General features: G+C 40.1%; 1 protein-coding gene across 1 annotated transcript in view; it reads right to left on the bottom strand.

Moving 5' to 3' along the window:
- Positions 1 to 17,445, bottom strand: part of COL11A1 (collagen type XI alpha 1 chain) — a 161,365-nt gene extending 143,920 nt beyond the window's left edge. The window contains exons 1-2 of the mRNA XM_030494785.1: positions 16,813 to 17,445; positions 955 to 1,122 (exon numbers count right to left, since the gene is read on the bottom strand). Of these exons, the coding sequence (XP_030350645.1) occupies positions 955 to 1,122; positions 16,813 to 16,927 (283 nt within the window). The 5' untranslated portion in view covers positions 16,928 to 17,445. The remainder of the gene's footprint in view (positions 1 to 954; positions 1,123 to 16,812) is intronic.
- Between the last annotated feature and the right edge of the window lie 4,758 nt (positions 17,446 to 22,203).

The following is a 22,203-nucleotide window of genomic DNA, read 5'->3' as shown; positions in this document are numbered from 1 at the left end:
AGAGCACTTGCCAGTGAAGACTGAGGCAAAGAATTCATTAAGAACCCCAGCCTTCTCCAAATCCAGGGTAGCCAGTTTTCCTGTTTCCTTCTGGAAAGGACCCACCTTATTCCTAATCTGTCTTTATATTACTACAAAATAATGTATGTTTCCCCCTTTTATAAATCTTGGATGATATCTATATGATTTCTACTTTGAAAGACAAAAAGAAAGTATTTTTCTTCCCCAATATCTTCTCTGTGTTTATAGACTGTCTTATTCAAATTCTGCATGATTTATCAAAGCAGAAAAATTAAATGTTCCCAGATCTTGTTTTTTTAATAGTCTTATTATAATTTTCCTCAACGGTCTGGGTCAAGTGATAAGTGACAGCAAAATAACAGAATAAAAGTATCCCCTCGATATCCAAAGACTCTTTTACAAAGTATGATTATTTCATTTTAGAGAAATAAGAGAAAAGATAGAATCACATTACCTACTATCCACAACTAGCCTTATTTAGTCCCCCAAATACCCAGATACTTTTAGGTAATTCTTAACAGATGGTACTTTTGAGAATGATTTTGCAATGGCCAACCACAACTCATTTCTACCACTGCAGCACTACTCCAGGAAACACTGCTTTTAAATGGTCTACTGAAACTGGAGGAAACTCGCCAAAGCCACCAAATAAGCTTTCCATCAGATATCATCATGAAAGAACAGGTAATACGACTTTCAGGCCAATTCTGCCAGTGACACAGAATTTGATGAAGGTTTATAACTGAAGCCAATAAAAAACGATTCATTCAGTGGATAAAGAGCACGTCCTGTCATTCATATACACACTCAACTCTAGGGATAACAGAAATGTTTTGTGGTACTGATGACAAACTATATGCTGTGCTTTAGATACTATAAAAACACAGGCAGTTAAGATAATTCACCAAAGTAATAGCTTTCTGACAATCTTACCTGGGTACAGCTGCTTTGTTGGGGCACTCAGCTGTGCAGTTTTTGAAACTCTGTAGGCAACATCCGATCCTTTCGAATCCCTTCTGTTTGTGCAAAATCCTGCTGTTCTTGATACTCCTTCTGGTAAATTGTGAAATTCTAATGCTTTTAGCACATCAACGGGCTCAGCTGACAAAGGGGAAAAAAAAAATAGTTACTCATCTTGCATCTCTACAGTATGCAGCCTCCAAAAAGGATGTTGATTTCATTGCAAAAGCATATGTGTAATCATAGCAGTAGCTGCATCCTATTTTGATTTATTGCAGATTACTTCTTTGCTAGAGTATTATTTTAACAGGATTGTTCATTTTAAATATATGAGTTCATCCCATCCAATTTAATTGTTATGATCAGATTTTCAAACTACTTGAATAGACACTGAAAATCACTGTTTCCCAAAAGCAGAGAATCTTGGTGATTGAAACTTACAGCATATTATTTTAATGAGTGATTTCTAAGAAGTGGAACTGATTTTAAAAGTTTGCACAAAAGTTTCAGAAGCGTTTAGTTACTAATAATCTGCAATGAGAAACTTGGTTATTGCTAACATTAAAATATATTCTGATTACATATGGCTGCTTTCTCCAATACAAAGTGGTAAGGAAGAAGCTTCAAGTTTTTGAACTGCACTGTGGCATTAACCATAGCTTTGTTATTATTCATTTTATGTGTCAAAAAATAGCAGCTTTAGGCCCCAAATTCATTGTGTGTGAACATTCAACTATTTGCAAACAAGTGAAAGAGCAAAAAATAGGCAAAGTGATATTCTATTTACAGTCACTGATGGAAACATCTGTACCTTCTTTTCTAACTATTTGTACAATTCTAGGCAGTGTTACTATTTTTTCATCAGCTACTATTTTTTCGTCACTGTAGCATCTCAGAAGTCACTTTAGTATCAATAACAGATGTGAACAAAGTCAAGTTTAACTACCTCGTCCTATTCAACTTCTGGCACTGCCAAATATGAAGAACTCAACTTTGTGGTTAAACCTATTTTTAAATAATACCAAAAGTATATTATTTAAAAACAAAATCTGAGGTTTTCTCAGTCAGCCTAGAATGCACGTAACTTCTTTTGTCTTAGAATACATTTACAAGAAAATGCTTGTAAGCTTCTTTAATTTTTTCTCCCATCATGCAACTTCTCATTTTCTTTTTCTATCAGATGGTAATACCAAATATAAACCGAATAGCCAGTGTTTGTTGCAAGCTAATCCATGTTGAATCAGTGCTACAGTATACACCTGAATTTACTTCAAAGCTACATATCCTGCAGATTCAAGAAATTATGTTTAAACATTCTCAAAAGAAAAGTTTCAATAGTGGGCAAATTCTGAAACATTAGTCTTGCATCTCTGTTAAGTACTGACTAAATAATTTTAATGGACATAATGTATTTTCCATGGGGATTCCACACAGTTCTGAAGTTACTACCATACTGAAAGAACTGCCACACTTGTTTTTCTGGTAAGCAATGGCTATTTTTGCAGTACCTATCATAACTGGAACCAGCAAAGCAATGAAGAACCAGTCACTTTAGAACAGTCATATCAGTAAAAATTCCAAATCGTTGTATAAGTAACCACTGCTACACTCCTTTTTCCTTTCTTTTCTATAATTTGTACCAGATTCTTCATTATTTTTTAGAATAATGGCTGTTCTTTGCCTGGCTGACTGGGAGACTATTCACCCATAAACAAGATTATTTATTACTCCCTACCAGTTCTGCTGCTAAAAACCTTCCAGACAAGAAACAGAATAATAATAGAACAATCTTCAAACCACAAATTCCAAATAATAAGAACAAACATTTTGTTAATAGTGCAGAGATGATATTTATTTCCAAAAATGGTGATTCACAAAATGTAAACAGCAAAAACACTAGTCAGTTACATGGATTTCTAGAAATGTAACTTCTAGAAATTAAAAGTTGCATGAAGTAATTTATGCAAATAAATTAACTAATCCATCTCGAAAAATAACATGGCTATGTTCTTAGCCACTTCGACTAACTGTTAAAATGTAAAGAAATTCTTTATAAGTCTTTAGATAAACCAGGCAGGAATGTAAAAGATTTAATATACTTCTTTACAAAAATTTGCTTTCGATAGAAACCTACATGTTATTCAGCCTGTGAAATGAACAGAGTTTGTGCCTCTTCCTCATAAATGTTTTTGCAACATTCTTGTGCGTGTCATTATTTAACCTGGACTTGACTGTCATCAAATGCCTAGATTAGGATGCAGCCAATCCTGTGTTTCAGTTGGGAAGCAGCAGGCCTGGACATCTCACAGCTGTTACTGCCACTGCCCAGATGAAAACTGGCCTCACTGTGTAAAGCACTCCTCCTCTACACTACTCCTGTGTCATGCATAGGGCTACCACATATTGGGGTTCTACAGTAACACCCTCTTTTTGCTATGGAAACCTAGTTGGAGCAAGTGTTCAGTAGCCCTGACCAGGCTGCCATGACATTAGTCTCAAGTTCCTTGACGAGCTCACTGCACATGTTCAGATGATCAGTTTAACACCTCTACAGAAACCACTAGACATAGTTGCTCTCAATACGCCACAGAGCACACATATGGAGGAATCCAGTCAAAAATAAATGAACAGCTCTTGGAAAACCGCAGCGCTTAGATCCTAACTGCTTATAGGTAAGCTGTTTGAAGTACAAAGGACAAAGAGAAGTCCTTGCGCAGCCAACACTTGCCTGCTTAGAAGGCTAGGGCAGAGAGGCAGGAAGACAGCTCACTGAGTCAGGGAAGAGCATAGTCTGGAAGCTATCAGCTAAAACTGTGGCTTCTCTCAGCCACTTTCTGTAGGTTCTGCAGTGCTCAGTGCCACTGTATCCTGGGAGCTTCAGCTCTTCCTGAAAACTGCCTCTTCTCTAGCATTCTGCTCCCACATGATTTTGGGAATGGTAAGAAACAGACAGAAACAGCACCACTGCTAAGGCCATGCAGTTTGCCTGTTTGCATGGTCCACAAATTAAGATTACAGCTTGTATTTATACGGGACAACAATACTGTAGCACATATACTGGCAGATCTGGGGTCTCTCCCAAGAACTTCCTTACAGTGCCTAAAGCGGCTTGCCTAAGTGATTTTACCTTCTAGTCTAATTTCCTTGGATAGTTTTCTCATAAGAGAAGTAAGCAAAACTGCAGATTAATGATATATGATGTAACGCTTTTCTATTCTTCCAATTTGGTACTAAGATTTAAGATGGCAACATAATAACCAACAAATAAGCATCATGCAAACAGCGCTGTTCACCTGATCTTCGGGTGCAGTTAATTCTTATGAAACTCAGCTTTGAAAACTTAACTCTGCTTGCCATGTCAAATTTGACAAATGCAAGATCCAGACCCTGAAAGTGGGTCCCTTCATGCCGGTGTTTATGGCCACACTGCACTGCTGCTTGAAGGCCACCTCCTGCAGGCAAGCCAAGACAAAGCTGCAAAAATACCCTTTGAAAGGAAGCCTACGTTCATCACTGCAAGCCCAATTGAGCTCTCCCGAGTTTCAGACCACAATCAAAAAGTAAGTTTCCACTGTGCTACCTTCCCACTGACAGAACCAACTGCAAGGATCATTAATCCCACTAAATACTATAGTGCAAAGTTCAACAACATACAGCGTTCTCAATTCTGAAAAGTTCAGAGAGACATCTGCAAATTTCACTGCCACTAAGAGATTATACAGTACTAGCCAGAGGAGAAGGGTTTAAAAGTGCTAGGATTGCTGGAATGGCACAGAAGTATTCAAAAATCCCTCTTTAGCAGACAGAGCTGTGTGAGGAAGGAACTTGAGTGTCCTAGTATCTTTCAAGACATTTTTGTTTCTTCAACAGGCTGAGAAAGTTGGGGCTGTTCAGCCTGGAGAAAAAAAATCTGCGTGGAGTCCTCAGAGCAGCTTCCAATATCCGAAGGGGCCTATGAGGATGCTGGAGAGGGACTCTTAATCAGGGACTGCAGCGATAGGACAAGGGGTGATGGGTTTACACTGAAACAGTGGAAGTTCAGGTTAGATATAAGGAAGAAGTTTTTTACTGTGAGGGTGGTGAGACACTGGCACAGGTTGCCCAATGAAGTGGTAAATGGTCCATCCCTGGCAGTGTTCAAGGTCAGGCTGGACAGAGCCTTGGGTGAGTGTGAGGTGTCCCTGCCCATTGCAGGGGTTGGAACTGGGTGATCTTAAGGTCCTTTCCAACCCAAACCACAGATTCTATGATTCTATAAACATATCAAACTGTTAATCATTTAGCTGCAGCATAATTTCCTGGTTTTCAAAAACAAAGAAGGTAAAGCACACCAAAAAAAAAAAAAAAAAAAAAAAAAAAAATTGTGGTGTAACATCTCAAGACCTGAAATAACTTGTACCTTGCAATATTTAAAATTGTAGAGCCAAATTCTGGTCTTCATTACTGTGGTATGACTGAAGTACATCACTCAATGACCTTTCCATATTTATAGTGGTATGTATAAGAACATTGGTCCAGAGCATTTCATATTAACTATAGCTCCAAAGCCATGTTTAATTTTCCTTTGCTTTCCCTTTAGCTTTCTTCCATCAGAACTAAACATGAACCTTAGGGGAAAGAAAAAATACATTCACAGAAATATGAAATCTTCTAAGCTAATTTAAATGTTACCAAAATATATGTAAAAGCATGTTAACTAAAAAGAAGAAATAAAAAACCCACTTCTGTCAGCATATCTCTGTTGAAAATTAAAAGGATTCAGTGGAGTTCAGGAGTTGTAAACCGGATCTTAGATCACACTTCTACACTGCTAGGTCAGGACAGAATATCAGGAGTCAATTACATGAGGGGAACTTCATGTGTTTTCTGTTTAGAGAGAAGGAAGATGCATATAAAAACTGGTTTCCAATTTTGGTAAACATTTTCAAGCCTAGACTTCCTAAATATATAATGATACATTTATTTTAAAGGCTATAACAATGCATTTTATTCAATGAATAACCACATCTCTCAAAACTATAATGCAATTATAGATTGAAAGAGAACCCATGTCAGAATCTAGACTACATTTCAATCATATATTCTCAGTGAAAAATATCATAGCTTTCATTTCATTTCATGATCTCTAAATTGAAATAAAATCTGTGATATATCATTCTTATTAATACTGATACTAGACACATGAATCAAATTCTGATGCCTTTATACTGCATTATACCTAATAACTACTGCCATTGTTCAATGTGATTTTTTCTGGAGTCAATTAGAAGCTAGTTGTCGTGGTTTAAGCCCAGCCAGTAACTCAGAACCTCGCAGCCACTCACTCACTCCCTTCCTTCTTCCCCCCACCCCTGGCGGGATGGGGAGGAGAATCAGAGGAATGTAAATCCCACGGGTTGAGATAAGAACAGTCCAGTAACTAAAGTATAATACAAAACTACTACTGCTTCTTATAATAATAACAACAAAGGGAGAGATGATGAAACTAAAAAGGGAAGGGAAAAAATAATAATAATAAAAAAAAAAAATAAACCCAAGTGATGCACAATGCAATTGCTTACCACCTGCCAACCGATACCCAGCCTGACCTGAGCAGCAATCGGTTCCTTCCGGGTAACTCCCCTCAGCTTCTATACCGGACATGGCATGCTGTGGGATGGAATACCCCTTTGGCCAGTTTGGGTCAGGTGTCCTGATTCTGCTTCCTCCCAGCTTCCCATGCCCCTCCTCACTGGCAGAGCATAAGACTGAAAAGTCCTTGATCAGGGTAAGCATGACTTAGCAACAACTGAAAACATTGGTGTGTTATCAGCTTTGTTTTCAGGCTAAAGTCAAAACACAGCACTGCACCAGCTACTAAGGAGAAAAATTATTGTTACAGCTGAACCCAGGACACTAGTGAAAACAGCAGTTTCATTTCTGATACAATGTCATAAATACAAACAGCACTTAATATACAAGATCAGAGGACTTGCTTCCTTTACTTTCAGACACATTTGAGCTGGAACTTCTTATGGCTCTCCATTTCTCTTGGTGGAAATTATCTATGGAGTAGGTTCCCAGGTACCATAACAATACAGGTTATGGTATCAGAGAAACGAGAGACTGAGAAACTGTACATAATGCAGAAACTGAAGTCCTCTGGACACTGACAGGGCTGATGACTTATTCAACATGTGACATCAAGCCTCTTCGCAGAAAAGATGACCTCAGTTTTCAGTATAAATGCTTAGCATTTCCACATCTCTCTTTGGGAATGCTTCTTGTAGGTGACCACATAACCCTAGGTAAAAGGATATGCATTACAAGACACGGACAAGTTGGATCAGATGCAAGAAAATTTGCATTTGAATGGTCAGATCTGGTTCAGATTTGGACTTATTTAAATGCAGATGATAACTAAATGAATGGTGTTTAACTATATCTTCTTAGTTTATGAAATATGTAACCTGTCTGTAACTGAGATTATGGCAAACTTAACTTAGTGATAGGCAATAAAACTCTTTGTTTGTGCTTCAAGCAGCCACCATTAAATTCTGCACTGTGATAAAGCTTATCTGATCCTGCGAAGGCAAACTGTACAGAACACAAATAAGATGGATCATCAGTGCACCTAATGGCATCAATGTCATCTTTGGAATTACGCCAGCAGCAATCATTTTGATTTGAATTGAATTTTGACTTTGTATTGAGTCTGGCCAGGGATGCCAGAGATAATGGTCTAGTGTGAGGCATCCCTGCCCATGGCAGCGGTTGGAACTGGATGATCTTAAGGTCCTTTCCAACCCAAACCATTCTATGATTCTATGACTTTGGATAAAAGGGTAACATCTACATATTATCTTTATAGCTACAATCACACTGTACAGTTAATGATTTTAATCATGTTGCATTAATGGAACCCCCACCATCAACACCACTTTCTATGAACTGGAGAGCAAAGCATTTTTAGGTGCAATTAAAGGTGTTGGGTGAGTGAGGACCAAACAGTTCAAAACATACTTTTATTGAAGATAGGGTATAGAGGCATCTGCATTTTCAGAAGGAAGGACTTCACTGTCAGGGCTCAAAGCAAAACTCTCCAGGACTGACAGGAAAGTGACTGTGGTGACAACTTCTGGCTACAAAATTAATTCTCATAAGAAACTGTTCAGGGGATGACTCATTTAGACTAAAATATTTTTTCTTTCTGTTCAAACTCCTAATAAAGCATAGAAGTTGAAATCCTATTAGATTTAGATTTTGATCTGGTAATTTCTAGGTCTTGTTCTCTTATGAGAGCTCAGGCCCAATGAGCCTTCCCTATTTAAAGGCTATGTTCACCTACATAATCTATAAGATGCTCTCAGACTGCATACTAGGGGGTCATACTTTAAAAGCAGATAATAACAAAACTCAAGGGGAAAAAAATGAGCCAGTATTCTTTGTGCGTATACCTTAGCAAACTGAGTGTGCAATTGTTTGCTGTACTGTTAATACCTTTGATAACTATGGCTTTTCCTTTTTTGGATATAGTAAACATTTTGACAATAAACAGTAGCATGTGTTTTTCAGAGGTAATAAACAGATAACTTTGAGTCATCATAATTATTCAGCAATGTCCTTCTTTTCATTAATTAAAGTGAAAATTTATCAGTGATGACTCCACAAATAGCCTGTAAGAGTTACAAACAATAACTTGTAAATGATGAGATACAACCCTGGAGTAGAAAAGAGCTTACTTTGGCTCAGTATAAAGAATTATCAGAAAAATTTAGGAAGACTAATGTTTTTAAATTACTATTATTTTACTTCATATTTTTCTATGGAAATATATTTCCTTCTGCCAGTAATCTGTTCCAATGGAATCACTGAAAAACTAAAACTTAAGAGTGTTGAAACATTAATCTTCAATGCTAAATGAAGTGGTTTTTCAAATTTAGTCCAGTTTTATTTCACTGTGACAGATCATTTAAAGAGTAGAAGCTATTATAGCCTGGTAAACTAAAATATGCATACTTGGTGGGTACTGATGAAGGGACTCCTTATATTTGATGACAAGACTTCTCAAAATAGGCTGGATGTTAGATTTCCAGGTATATATTTGGGAATTTAAATACAAGGTACTGGCTGCTCCACAGCTTTTTGAAATTATGCTACCTATTAAAGGCATAATAGCCTACAGTTATTTATTTACTTTTCTTAAAATTTTGAGTCTTCTTAAGTGTTCATTCTAAGGACTCTCCATGTATTTTATAGGTGAGTAAAAATAACCTATGATGAAGGTTTCTAACTCACACGCATTAGACAGTCCAAGGCTTAATGAATATAAGAGGTGAAAATATTTTCATAAACAAGAACAACATATGAAGGGGTAACTATTCTTCAGTTTCTGCTGTTGACCTCTCAGAACAGTGCTGTGAAACCAGAAAAAGGGAGAAATGTTTTTCTTTTAAAAACAGTCTTAAATACAGATGGTGCCTAAGTTCTACACAGGTTCATTTAGCTTCCAGTTGTCAAGCTGTTTCAGCAGTTCTCCTACTGTGAAACCTGGTAACTTTTCCCCTCCTTGCATTCCTTCTCACAGATTATTTTCTGATTCTACCAACAATTAGCAAGCATTTAGTTTACCAGCTAGACCTAAGCTTGCTAAAGCAGAAAGAGTAATAAATGTTGCCCCTTTGCCAAATTATCAACAAGGAAGTCTTTACTAGAAGTGTTAGGATCTGGATTTGTTAGACTGTTAGCTTGTTGATCTTTAGGAGACAAGACAGGACGCACCTATACTAGAAATGTGTGCTTTTTCTAATGTGGTAAGAATATTTTCATTCTTATTTTTATTCTTACAAATTTTTATTTATGTGTAAAATAAAACCAGAGATACGTGTAATTATTATTATCTGCACTTGCCAATTTACCATGCACTTCATCTGTTAAGCATTAGTACAGAGGTAAACATCCAAGAGCAGGAATTCAAAAGCATGTCATGCCCAAAATGCTTCACTGAGCTTCCCAGTTCTTAGATAGGCCTCTATTAGCTTCCCACTGCAGGCTCTGGTCTCTGTATCCCAAGCAATTCCCTGTAGTTCTGCCACAGGTGTCTAAGAACCAGAAGAGGCTCAGACAGACTGCTGGCTAGCTCTGGGCAGATCTGCACTTCCTCAGAGGCTTTGGGATTGGCAGTCTGAGAATTGCTTGTCTCTCAATTCTCTACTGAGAGCCCAAACATGGAACAGAAGACTGTTCTGGAAGCAAGCATCAAAAAGCATTAGTTGTGCAGTGTTCTTTGTGAAGGTTCCAATACTTCTCATAACCAAACGACTTTTCAGAACTGGATAAAACGAACTCTCCATTTTTGGGGCTGCAAAACTAAGCTACAGAGCATCTTCCAGGTACAAAAAAGAAACCAGCTAAGCTGCCTAAAGTAATTATATAGTGCTCCTGAAAATCTGGCTGGTTTTTTCATAAGTACCTAAATATAAATTTATGAGATTAACTGAGTATATATTTCCCATGTATATGTTTCTAGAGACATACCTCAAGGTCGGTTTCACCTGTTAAAAATTTTCCTACATGTTAGCTTTTAGATGAATTATGTAATTGGGATCTTGGCTGGTGACATTTCTAGGAGAAGGCGTTACTGCAAGGCTTTCATATTTAATGACTTCAAGAACTAGAGATTATCCAGATGTGTACAGGAATGCTTTAAATGGCCTATGGTTGACTAGCTCACCAACACTGGGCTTGTATGAAACTGCTAAGAACTAGCTACTTCTGCTGCTTCCACAAAAATTTTCACTGACTTCCTATGCTGCAAAATCTACTAAATACATAATAGTATTTCAAAGACAATAGAGACTGTCCATGCATATATGGGATGTATTTTTGATACTCCATAATTATTAACTATATCTCTTTTTAAAGACCAATCTGTAACACTCATACGGTAAAAACCCTGCCACTTGTTCAGTGACAAACCTTGTCAGTTCAAACCTTGCCAGCCACACTGACCACAATCAAGCACTAGGGACCTGATCCTGATTCCATAAGATGTTTCACTTGTTACGCACAAAAGATTTGACTAGTTCATCATCTGGTGCAGACCTGTGCTGATCCATCATTTTACAATATTTTAACACCTGTCTCAATACTTCTGTGGAGTTACTCCTATTTTACACCACAGCAGATTATACCAGAACTGCAATCCAAGTGTCTATGTTGAGGCCTCTGTTAAAGACCCAAAAAGTTCTTTTTGTACGGACAGGGAAGACAGCACTTCCAACTGTGAAAATCAGAAAAACAATTATTAAATTCTTCGAGTATCCTGTTTCTATTACCATATCAAAAAAGAGACACAGTCTAAAAAATGGTCACTGCCATCGGAGGAGATAAAGTGTTCTCTCAGCAATTAAACTTGAAAGAAATTGAGCCTGCTTAAAAGCTTTGTCAATCAAGGTATTTAGTCAGAAATAATCCAAACAGACTTCAAAAATATCTTCTAATGATTGGGAGTTTTCAAATGTGGAGCATATTTTCAGCTATAAGCATAGGGGAAAAAAAGGCAAAACAAGACTGACAAGTGGTGCCATTTAAAGTAACCCTATTTAATTTGATAAACAACTAAATGATTTTTTTTAAATCGTACAACTAGAAACTTTGACCACATTTTCACTGATGCCAAAGGTATTATCTCCCTTTTGAAAGCAATGCAAGGAAATTGGGTTTGATTCCATATCCTACTGATATTAGCAGGAATTACACTTACACAGATCACAAGGCTGTAAAACTTTGATTGTTTTTTTACTTATATATAACCTATGAATGTTTGATCAGATTACTATGATAATTTGAGTAAAAACACAGGGAAAGGACAGAGTAGGTAAAACTTAGACTGCAATAATACTTTAACAATGTGGCCATAATTTGACTCAAGTTAATTTGTATTGTAGACAAACCTTAGCTGCCAGTGACATTATTCATAGCAGGATCACGATCTTTGTCTTTTTAATCATTTTATAATACAGCTTTCAATCTGCTTTGCAGCAAACACTTTGCTTTCATAATATCAGCTCTGCCAAATAACTTCTATTTCACATACTGTATGCATTAACACTTTGACATACAGTGAAGTCCCAGACCTAGAATTTACAAAGGTTTTTACAATCCCTTATGCGTGATAATGTGCTAAAAAGAATTTAAGTTCTGCCAAATTCTACTACTATTGTAATAACCAGGTCAACAATTAATCCTTACATTTACAGTCTGTAAACTTGATATTTAATATGGAGTAGTACAGTTATAAGCCCTTGCAACAGGCATTCACCTAATTCCTTTTAAGCCACTGCTCTCTATTTCGTCCATCCAGAGGGCAAATCTTTATCACTGCATGAGACTTCGCATTCTTAGAACATCAGAGATTTCTCCCAAGCTCTGCTTAATTTATTCCTCCCTATCATCAACAAATACTCAGAACAATGATAAACTAACCAATGTTGGGAGGATTTCTGCTGAAAAGCAGCAGAAAGCTCTACAGAGAAAAGAAAAGCAACTTCTTAATCTTGCTGGCAGATGGAAACCCTACTGTTCACCACTGTACAAAACAAATCTGGAAGAAACGTAATTGCTCCAGTGCGACTTAGGTATAACTTGACTTCAGTAGTAATGTCTTGGCTCTCTTATTACGCTGCAACCTTGTTAGAATTAAGGGCCATAACTGGAGGAGACCAAATCACTTTTGGCAAGACAGTTGTAAAACTGAGTATGACAACTCCTTTCCAACATTTTCCAACTGCTACAGACACCAATATTGCCAACAATGCTTTTTTTTTTTTTTTATTACAAACACCATAGCACCAGGAGAGGTCTTACATCAAAGACAATTTTTTTCTAGTGACATTCCAATAATAGCTGCTAGGCAGAGTATTATTTCAAGCCAAAAACACGGAATATTTGTGCATATTCTATATGTACTTCTATGCAGTTATATTTGTAAACATATACACAAAACTGAAGTTGAGAAACTTCTTTTCTGCAGAGCTAATAAAAGTTTTCCTGCAGCCATAATAGCCCTTTCTGGGATCTTTGTGAAGTCTCCTTCTAAATTAAATGCAAAGATTCATGCTCTAGAAAATCTATAACATGTACCAGTCATTTTTTATGTCAGATGTCTGTTGCCGAATTTGAAATAATTATTTTACCATAGAAAAAATTAACAAAAAAAAAAAATCTAAGTTCTGTAGCAAACCAGACATATACATGCTGGCCTCTCTTGCACTGGGCTAGGAAGACTGGACCCTTTCACCTGCTGATCCCTGGGACTCAGAAAAACTTCAGCTAGGTCTACTAACTGAATCTAGTGAAATCACTCTTTGATTTTATCACTTTTGCTCATTTTGTGAATATCTGAGAAATCCCTGTATGTCCTCTCTGTCCGAAGTTTAATAATGTTTTGTTAAACTAAAATCAACCTATAAGACTATTCCACTGTAAAATAAAAGAATGAAAACATTTATATTCTTTTCCAACCTTAAAAGTGAATTGATCGGTTAAAATCAAGTGGTTTACATTACTAACAGTTCTGAGAAGAGATTCATAGTTTTCTAGTTTAAAACACCTTTTTGTACAAGTTTAGACTGACATATGAAATAGTTTTCATTCAAGAAACAGATCCATACTTTCACAGTGTAACTTGCTAAGCAATTACAAATAAGTAAGTGTTAAGTGTGCATCCACAAAGAAAACTCTCCCTCTGCCACCACTAGTGCACCCATTTCTGCATTCCTTCTGTACCTAGAACTCCCACTAGTTTCCAAGCCTAGTTTTCCTGTGTGGAAAGCACAAGGAACCTTTGTATTTTGTAAGATGATTGTAGAAAGTATCTATTCCATACAAACAAATCTGTCTGTCATTTACACAGAAGGTCCAAAGTGTATTTTCTAGATATAGCTTCATAGCATCATTTTCAGTAAGGATACTTAAATCTTTTTGCACTCAGATTGAGAGCTGGATTTCCATTAGCTTGAAAAAGCTTATAAATAATAAAAAGACAGATTTTTCATTTCTTTGCGCATGAAAATTAAATCAGCATCACAATAGTGCATTGATGCCAGGCGTTTACAAAAAAAAATTTATAGTGTTGAAGCCATGCCATTTTGACTAAATGAGTTGATTCATTCCAAACACATTACCAACACATTTAGTATTAAAGGTGAGGAAGGGGAAAGGAAATCAAAGGATGTCTTTTAAAATACTGAATTTTGTTTACTTTAGCCAAGTCATAAAGCAAAAATATTTCTAAAAAGAGCTGCTTAACAGCTGGTGGGCACTGAGCTGACCACGTATGAGTCACTAGTTTTCCCATTCAGTTATTTCTCACTTCTCTAACATTTTCTGTCTAAAGAAGAAATACCTCAAGAGCCCAACCAGGTCTCACACCCCCTTTCTTGGTACTATGAAAGACACCTCATAACTCTCTTTCTTTTTTGTGTTAAATAAAGAAACTTGAAAAAAGGTCAAGAATTTTAGGAATCTTTTGAGGTTTCTCTACATGGAATGAATTCTGCTGTCTTAAAAAGAAGTCACTGCCATATGATTAACACTTTATGTGAATACCCCATGCAATTTTATTTACATAGGGGTAGTTCATGAAAAGACAATTGAAGAACATAGGATTTATTTTAAGAGAGTTTACAAGGGCAACGTTTCATATTTTACCCAGCATTTTCATTTAGTCATACTGTTTACCTATTGTAGTATATGTAAGCTATTTTATCTTACTCCTCAGTATTTTCCCTTTCCTACTTTCCAATACGAATCATTATGTCCTATTTTATCTTTTAACTACTTTAAATAAGAGTAGAATACATAAAAGATGATTCATAAATATCTCCCTCGTACTCCATTAGCGAAATTAGGTCAAACTCTACTCCCTTTGTAGTCAATGGAAAAACTCTTACTGACTTCAATAACAGATCAAGCCCTAAACACACAGCTCCCTGTTGTTTCTAAGCAAATGGCACACTGTATTTCAGAAAAGTTCAAGAACTAAGTTCTTTTCAGAATGCTTCTACAAACATGAGAAGCCTGAAGTTTTATGCTGCTGAAATGTGCTTTATACATAAGACTAAAGGAAAAGATTTTTAATGCAGCTTTTTAATTTTTAATAGTTACCGAAACCAAACTAGTCTGCCTAGTGTTGCCTAATATATTTCAGTAAGTACTAGATAACTTCTGCTGATTTTTCCTGGGCTACTTGCGGTTAGATTTTAACTTTTTATTTGCATCCAATCTATTATGTGAAAATAACATACATAAATCCTACTTAATTAGGTCAGTTCTACTGTGAATAGTCACATAAAAAGCTGCATAAGAAAAAAAACCATCGTGCCTTTGCGGACAGTATTGCTTCTTGAAGAAGTTTCATTTCAACATAGTAACGAGGAGCCGAATCCTTGAAGCTCTGTGAGGTTAATTCACCCAGGAGCCTGTGGAATTGCAGCAGGGATGAAATGTGACCCCTTCCAAGCCCTGTCAGAAATGGGTCCAGCAGACGGTAGAAGCCCTGCTGGATCTGACACCGTCAAGGTTGCACCCAGGTATGAAGGGCTTGAATGGAAACTTATCACCTTACTGTTCTCCCTTTGGATGCCTGTTAATCCAGAAAGTGGGAATCCAGATCAAGAAATATCCCGTTAACGAAATAAACGCATAAAAATTAAACCCTTCTTTTCAGAGAGCTAAACCCCTTCATGGATGAAAAACAAAAAGCTCAACCCCAGACAGACTGACCCCCAGATGCGCCTCCGGGCTCTGGTGGGAGGAAGGGATGGAGGGAGGAAGAGAGGAAGAGGCAGTAGCCTCTTTCCAGGAGAGGAAAGTGCTCCCGCCACTGCGGATCATACACTGCAGCTCCGCAAACGTGCGAGCTCATCTCGAAAAGCCGGCGTGCGGAGGCGAGCAATACGGGGGGCCAGAGGGGTGGTGCGGCGGGGGGGTGAAGGAGGTGGAGGCGATTGATTCATTTCTGCTGGAGCTGCCGCGCTGCTGCCTGGCTCTAGTTACCACCGCGGGCTGCACCCTGCCCACGAGGTCCGCGGGCACCTAAGGGACCACTCGATCCCCTCGGCGAGGCTGCACAGCGGGGATGAGGCTGGGGACGGGGGTATGGAGCCCAGCAACCGTCCGGCTGAGCCCCCCGAGCTCCCCGCACCCCACCTACCGGCCCCGCCACCGCCGGGAGCTGCTCTCCTCAGCGTCTGGCAAAGGGCCCCTTTCAAACGGATTTTCTCCTCCCCTCGCGTCCTGGAAAACTTTTTTTTGTCCACTGAAAGAAACTCTTTGCAAAGGTGGGGGGGGGGGAAGCTGAGAACGGAGAAAATCAGAGCCGAGGTTTCCACTCCCCAACTTTCCCTTTTCTCGCCCCTCGGAGGAGAAGGCAGATACTTGTCGCTCCATTTCAGCCACAACTTGGTGAGTGACAACCAAGTTCAACACAACTGAAAATCGGACGCGCGCTCCACAAAACTCAGTTTAGTACTAGGAGAAGCCACTCCATTCAACAAGCATTTCTTTCATTTCCCCACCCAATCAGTGCATCCCGTTTACTGCATTAAAGCCACATCCACAGTGAAAGGCTTAAGACTGAACGGGAGCCATCCCGGCGGCACCTGGGCGCTGCCGGGACTCCCGGCGGGTCTCTGGCCCCTCGTCCCTCCCCTCCCCGGCACCGGGAGCCGCTCTGACAGGTTTCCTCTGAAACGCGGCCCCAGCCGTGCCCTAGGTCTTTCTCCCGAGGTTGGGGGGGGTTCGTGGGGGCACACGACTGGACTCCCCGGCTCCCCTCTGCTTTCTTACCTCCTCTGACCTCTGCAGACCGGAGGAGGATGGCGAAGATGACGACCACGGTCACAGCCGAGTCCCAGGGCCACCTTCTCGTTTTCCACCTTGGGGACCATCTCTGCATCTCCATGCTGGGCACCCACAAGCGTGAATTAAACGCAGGCGCCTTCGGTTTATACCTGCTCCGTCCTTTCCACTATATTCCCAGAGATGAATTCTCCTATACAGCCATACGTGATAGACCAAAAGAGGTTTTCTCTCTCTGCCCCCTCTCTCTCTCCCTCCCTCCCTTTCTGTCTCTCCCTTCCTCCCTTTCTGTCTCTCTCTCTGCCCGGCCTTACGCAAACTCCTCCGACCCGTCCTCCCCGATGCCCTGCCTTCAGACTGAAGGGAGATGCGAAGCTTTAATCCAAACGCGAAGAGCACCGCATCCCCCTCAAGGTTCCATCCCCGTCAGAGGGCTGGGCGAGCGGCTCCTGGGGCCACCCCTGCAGACCGACTGACAAGGCAGCCGCCGGGCAGAGGCCAATCACGCGGCTCCTCCGGCCGCCACAGCACCGCCCTCCGCCTCGGCAGCGGCACACCGACCGCTCCACGGCCGTCAGACCCCGGCACGGCGGACAGCAGCCCGCCCGCACACGCTTGGGGAACGGGAGCGAGCTGGGGTACGCCGCTACCCGCTCCGGCCGGCCACCCCCCGCCCGGAGCATGCGCAATGCCAGTTCCCCTCGGAGCGGAGGGGCAGGCGGCGCCAAACGGAGCAGCGGGGGACGGGGGGGCGACACTGGAGACAAGCGGAAAGCGGGGGGAGGGGGATGTTCGGGAAAAGACGTGCGTGAGGAGAGCCGGGGCGCTGAGGTGAAGGCCTGTTGCGGGTGTCCTTTCGGCTGTGGACATTATCTGTTGGGACTTAAGTAGAGCACTGACACTATCTCCCCCAGTGTTCTCCTGGAGAAACTGGCTGCTCATGGCCTTGGGTAGGTGTATTCTTCACTGGGTTGGAAACTGCAAGGCAGAGCTCAAAGTATGGTGGTGAATGGTGTCACATCTAGCTGGTGACTGGTCACTAGTGGCGTCCCTCAGGGCTCAGGACTGGGGCCAGTGTTGTTTAATATCTTCATTGATGATCTGGATGACAGGATTGAGGGCACGCTCAGTAAATCTGCAGATGACACCAAGTTGGGTGGGAGTGTTGTCTGCTGGAGTACAGGAAGCTCTGCAGAGGGAGCTGGGCAGGCTGGATCCATGGGCTGTGGCCCATGGTATGAGGTTCAACAAGGCAAAGTGGTCCTGCTCTTGGGCCACACCAACCCCATGCAATGCTTCAGGCTTGGAGAAGAGTGGCTGGAAAGCTGCTCATGGAAAAGGACCTGGGGGTGCTGATTGACGGAGCTGAACATGAGCAGCTTGTGCCCAGGCAGCCAAGAAGGCCAACAGCATCCTGGCCTATACCAGCACCAGTGTGGCAGCAGGGCCAGGGCAGTGACTGTCCCCCTGTGCTGGCACTGGTGAGGCTGCACCTCGAATCCTGTGTTCAGTTCTGGGCCCCTCACTACAAGAGAGACATTCAGGTGCTGGTGCACGGCCTGGAGCACAAGTGTGATGAGGAACGGCAGAGTGACCTGAGGGTGTTTAATCTGAAGAAGGCTCAGGGGGGACCTTATTGCTCTCTACAACTACCTGACAGGAGGTTGTGAGGTGGAGTCGGTCTCTTCTCCCAAGGAACAAGTGATAGGACAAGAGGAAACAGCTTCAAGCTGTGCCAGGGGAGGTTTAGGCTGGAGATCACGAACAATTTCTTCCCCAAAGGGTGCTCAGGCATTGGAACAGGCTGCCCAGGGCAGTGCTGGAGTCACCGTCCCTGGAGGTGTTCAAAAACCATGTAGATGAGGCCCTTAGTGACACTGGTTAGTGTTGGCCTTGGCATTGCTGGGGTAATGATTGGACTTGAGACAAGCTCGCTCAAAAGTACCACCAGTACAACACAGACCCTACAAAATGCAGAAACAAGCTATCCTTTTTCATATTAACTACTACTTAGCGACCACATCCCAACTTCACAGATCAGGTTTTGAGACCTGTACGTGCTGTAACCTCCAGGAATTCATCTAGAAAACTCTCATGTTGGCTTCACTTAATACTCATGAATTGTGTTACTCAAGATGAGCCAAGTAAATGTGTGCATAATTTGCCAATTGCTCTTCCCATTTCCTTTTTTCCCCTCTTTTAGCTAACGCTGACGCAGCCTGTTTGTCCTCCCTTTTGTCTTTTCAGAATTGCACTTTTAAGTCACACGATAAATCAACAATACCATCACCATCATTTTCCTTGTGTCATAACGGTAGTAATTGTAACTGCAGTTCTTAGGTAGAAGTCCCTTTTCCAACATAAATGCTTTACTTCAGACGTAATTAGGAGCACGAGGCAGCTTTTCTGACTTAATTCTGAAGAATCTGGCATTGACTACAATTTGCCTTCTGTATGTCAATTTATGTGTTCGCAAATTAAAACCAGACTAAGATAATCAAGCAAACCAAGCAAAATGCCAAAGATGAATTCCAGAATCCATAATAAATCTATGTCCACTTAACAGCAGAGGCATCCTCATCTCTTTATGAACCTCTTCTTCTGTTATAACAACAAAGAGATGAAAGCAAAGGCAACAAGCAATAACAGTGGATAGATGGCAGAGCAGCCTGCTATCAGAAGCATTTCTTTACCTCTGCTTCATTCTTCTTTCTGTCACATTCACTCGTGCAGGCAGTGACAAGAAGTAGACGAAAAAGCATAAAATCGGCATCCCCCACATCTTATGCAGGTGCTTCTAATTATATTAGGCACAGAAAGAGAGAATTTACAAACTTGGGGCATGTTTTGAAGTTACATCTGTTTTGCTGTTGAGGTCTATTCCAAAGAAAATAGTTTACCCCACCAGATAGCACCTCATGCAGATCTGAAGTCAATGTATACTACCACATTTTCACCATTAATTCCTCAATCAGTTAATGAGTTCTACCTAAGAAACTGTCTGAGATACAAAAGGGCAGATGACATTAGCCAAGGCACAGAGTCCAGGCCAAGCCCTAACCAACGACAGCTATGGCTGCCCACTGCTGTCTACCTCACGTCTGCCAGAACTGGGGAAAGCTGGCACAGCTGCTCTGGCTGTCCCAAAGGGGCTCAGACAGTCCTGTTCAGGTGGGCTGCCTCTGCCCCAGCTCCACCGCTGCCCTCCTCGGCTGCCAGCAACATGCCAGCTCCTCCTCGCTGCCATCAGTCTTGTCTCGTGTGCTAAAACAACTTGAGGTATGTTTCCAGTATCATTAAAGGAACTGAATCATAAATATAGATAAATAAAGATATCATAAATAAAGAAATCATAAGTTGCTACGTTTTGCTTTATATTTGGTTATAGGGCGTTATGCACAGACGTTATTCCCCACCACCTCCCCACAAAAACCCCAGAAAATTCATTCTCTCATTCTCTTTTGGGAAGATTTATTATATCAAATATGGAGACTGAATTCAATTACTGAGAGTTTAAGAAAAGAAATCTATAATATTAATAATGTATTTTTGAACAGCAGATTAATTTATGATATTTCCATAACCCGAACTAAACATACCATACAACCTCCCATAAACCTCCCATTAAAGACTAAAGCTTTTTTCTTTTTAAATTAATGTTACATTTTTCATGAGATAAAATGTTAACACCATCTTGATAAGCAAATTTTGTGATGTAATGTTTGTGGTAAGTAACTAGCCAGTCCAGTTACAGCACATTTCTTAGCTGGACCCAAGTAAACAATTTCTGTATTTTTCAGATGTGCCAAAGTGGATTCCAGTGTCCAAAACCATTTGTCTACTGTTGTGTAAACAGCAAATATATCTGAATGTCTGACAGGAATTGAATATCCATATGTTGTAAAGAACCTTGCTTGTGAGTACCTTCATATTTATTGTTTCCATAACTAATAATCAAAGAGATCAGTGGCTTATATGTTTTTTTTTCTAAATGTAAGGCATTCTTTCAGTTGAAGATAAGAAGAGTATGCTTTTATTGTTGGTTTCCATGTATCTCAGATACATTGACTTGGTGTAAAGTAGTTTGCTCCTGGCTTCACACAGGTGTTGATGCCTTCTAAAACTTAAACTTTTTTCTCCAAAAAAGAGATATTTTGCAATATTCACTTGCAATGTTTACAACACAGAAGTGAATATTACAAAATAAATGGCTGTCTTACACGTCATCACCCAACACCTTCTCTATGACTTTAATTCTTTCGATTTATCTAGGTGGATATTTAATCCTTGTCTCACTTCTGGTACAGGTCTAAGTTTTCTAAGATTTTTTCTGTTGTATGATTAATACTGGGAAGAAAAGTGAGTTATACTGCTTCAGTGAAGTGAACTCTTGTAAAATAAAATGTCTTAGAAGCAGAGATTAGTGGAATTGGATCTCTGCTAGGGGAAATGCTAATGAGTTGCTTTTTGTAGTTTTAAAGGGAGAGAAATATATGAACGCATGCATATAGACAAAATAAACATGAAAAGTATTTCTTTCCATGATTCTATCTTCAAGAAGGTATAATATACCATTTGCTACTACCAATAATAGCTTACAGCTTCACTGAACTCCCCCAGTTCCATTATGTAAGGTTTTGAGAGATGGAGGCAAGGCTTTCTCTGTGCCTCACCAAACTTTAGGGGCTAAGGAATAGCTCAGTGTCCATTGATTAGGGAGGACAAACGACAGTAAAAGAAATTCAATGCAGAACAGCATGGTTTAGTACTCATTAGCTCAGGTGCCAAAAGACTACAGAAACATTAACATTACTCATTGTTTTTCCGTTGAGAATGTAAAGAAATCTTTTCAGTTGACATAGGCAAAGCTGGAGTGGCTGGATGCACCTGCACTGTGCAGCCTTACACAGCTCCAAAAGCAGGGCTGTGATGTGGCTGCAAATTGGTTGTGTATTTATTGCTGTTTGTGTATTGAAGGCTGAATTTGTACAGTTTCTAGTGAAAAATTCCTTGCGTTTTTAAAGTGAATGTACACTAATTGGAGTTGCCACCAGATACACCAACACGAGAGATTAAAAATTCTAGGCCCTATATATCCATATGTATGCATATAAAATTGGGGGTCGGGCTGGAGTTAGGAGGTATCATTTGGGAAATATAAATTTGAGCTTGCTGGATAATTGTTGGATTCTGCACAGCTCATTGAGATAAGAACAGCTCTGATGTTTTCATAGGCCGTTATCTTAGTTCACATATGGTGTAGGTGTTGACAAAAAGACTGCACCTGAGGTTACAACTGAGGACAGTTTGTGCAGATCCATCACCTTGCTGCGATGAAAGTAATGTTTAGGTTTGGGTTATGTTTAGTGCTTAGGGCCA

This window comes from Strigops habroptila, chromosome 8 (genome assembly GCF_004027225.2).
Source record: "Strigops habroptila isolate Jane chromosome 8, bStrHab1.2.pri, whole genome shotgun sequence".
NCBI lineage: Eukaryota > Metazoa > Chordata > Aves > Psittaciformes > Psittacidae > Strigops > Strigops habroptila.
Note: the sequence above shows the minus strand (reverse complement) of the source record. Positions and strands in the feature narration are given on the sequence as shown.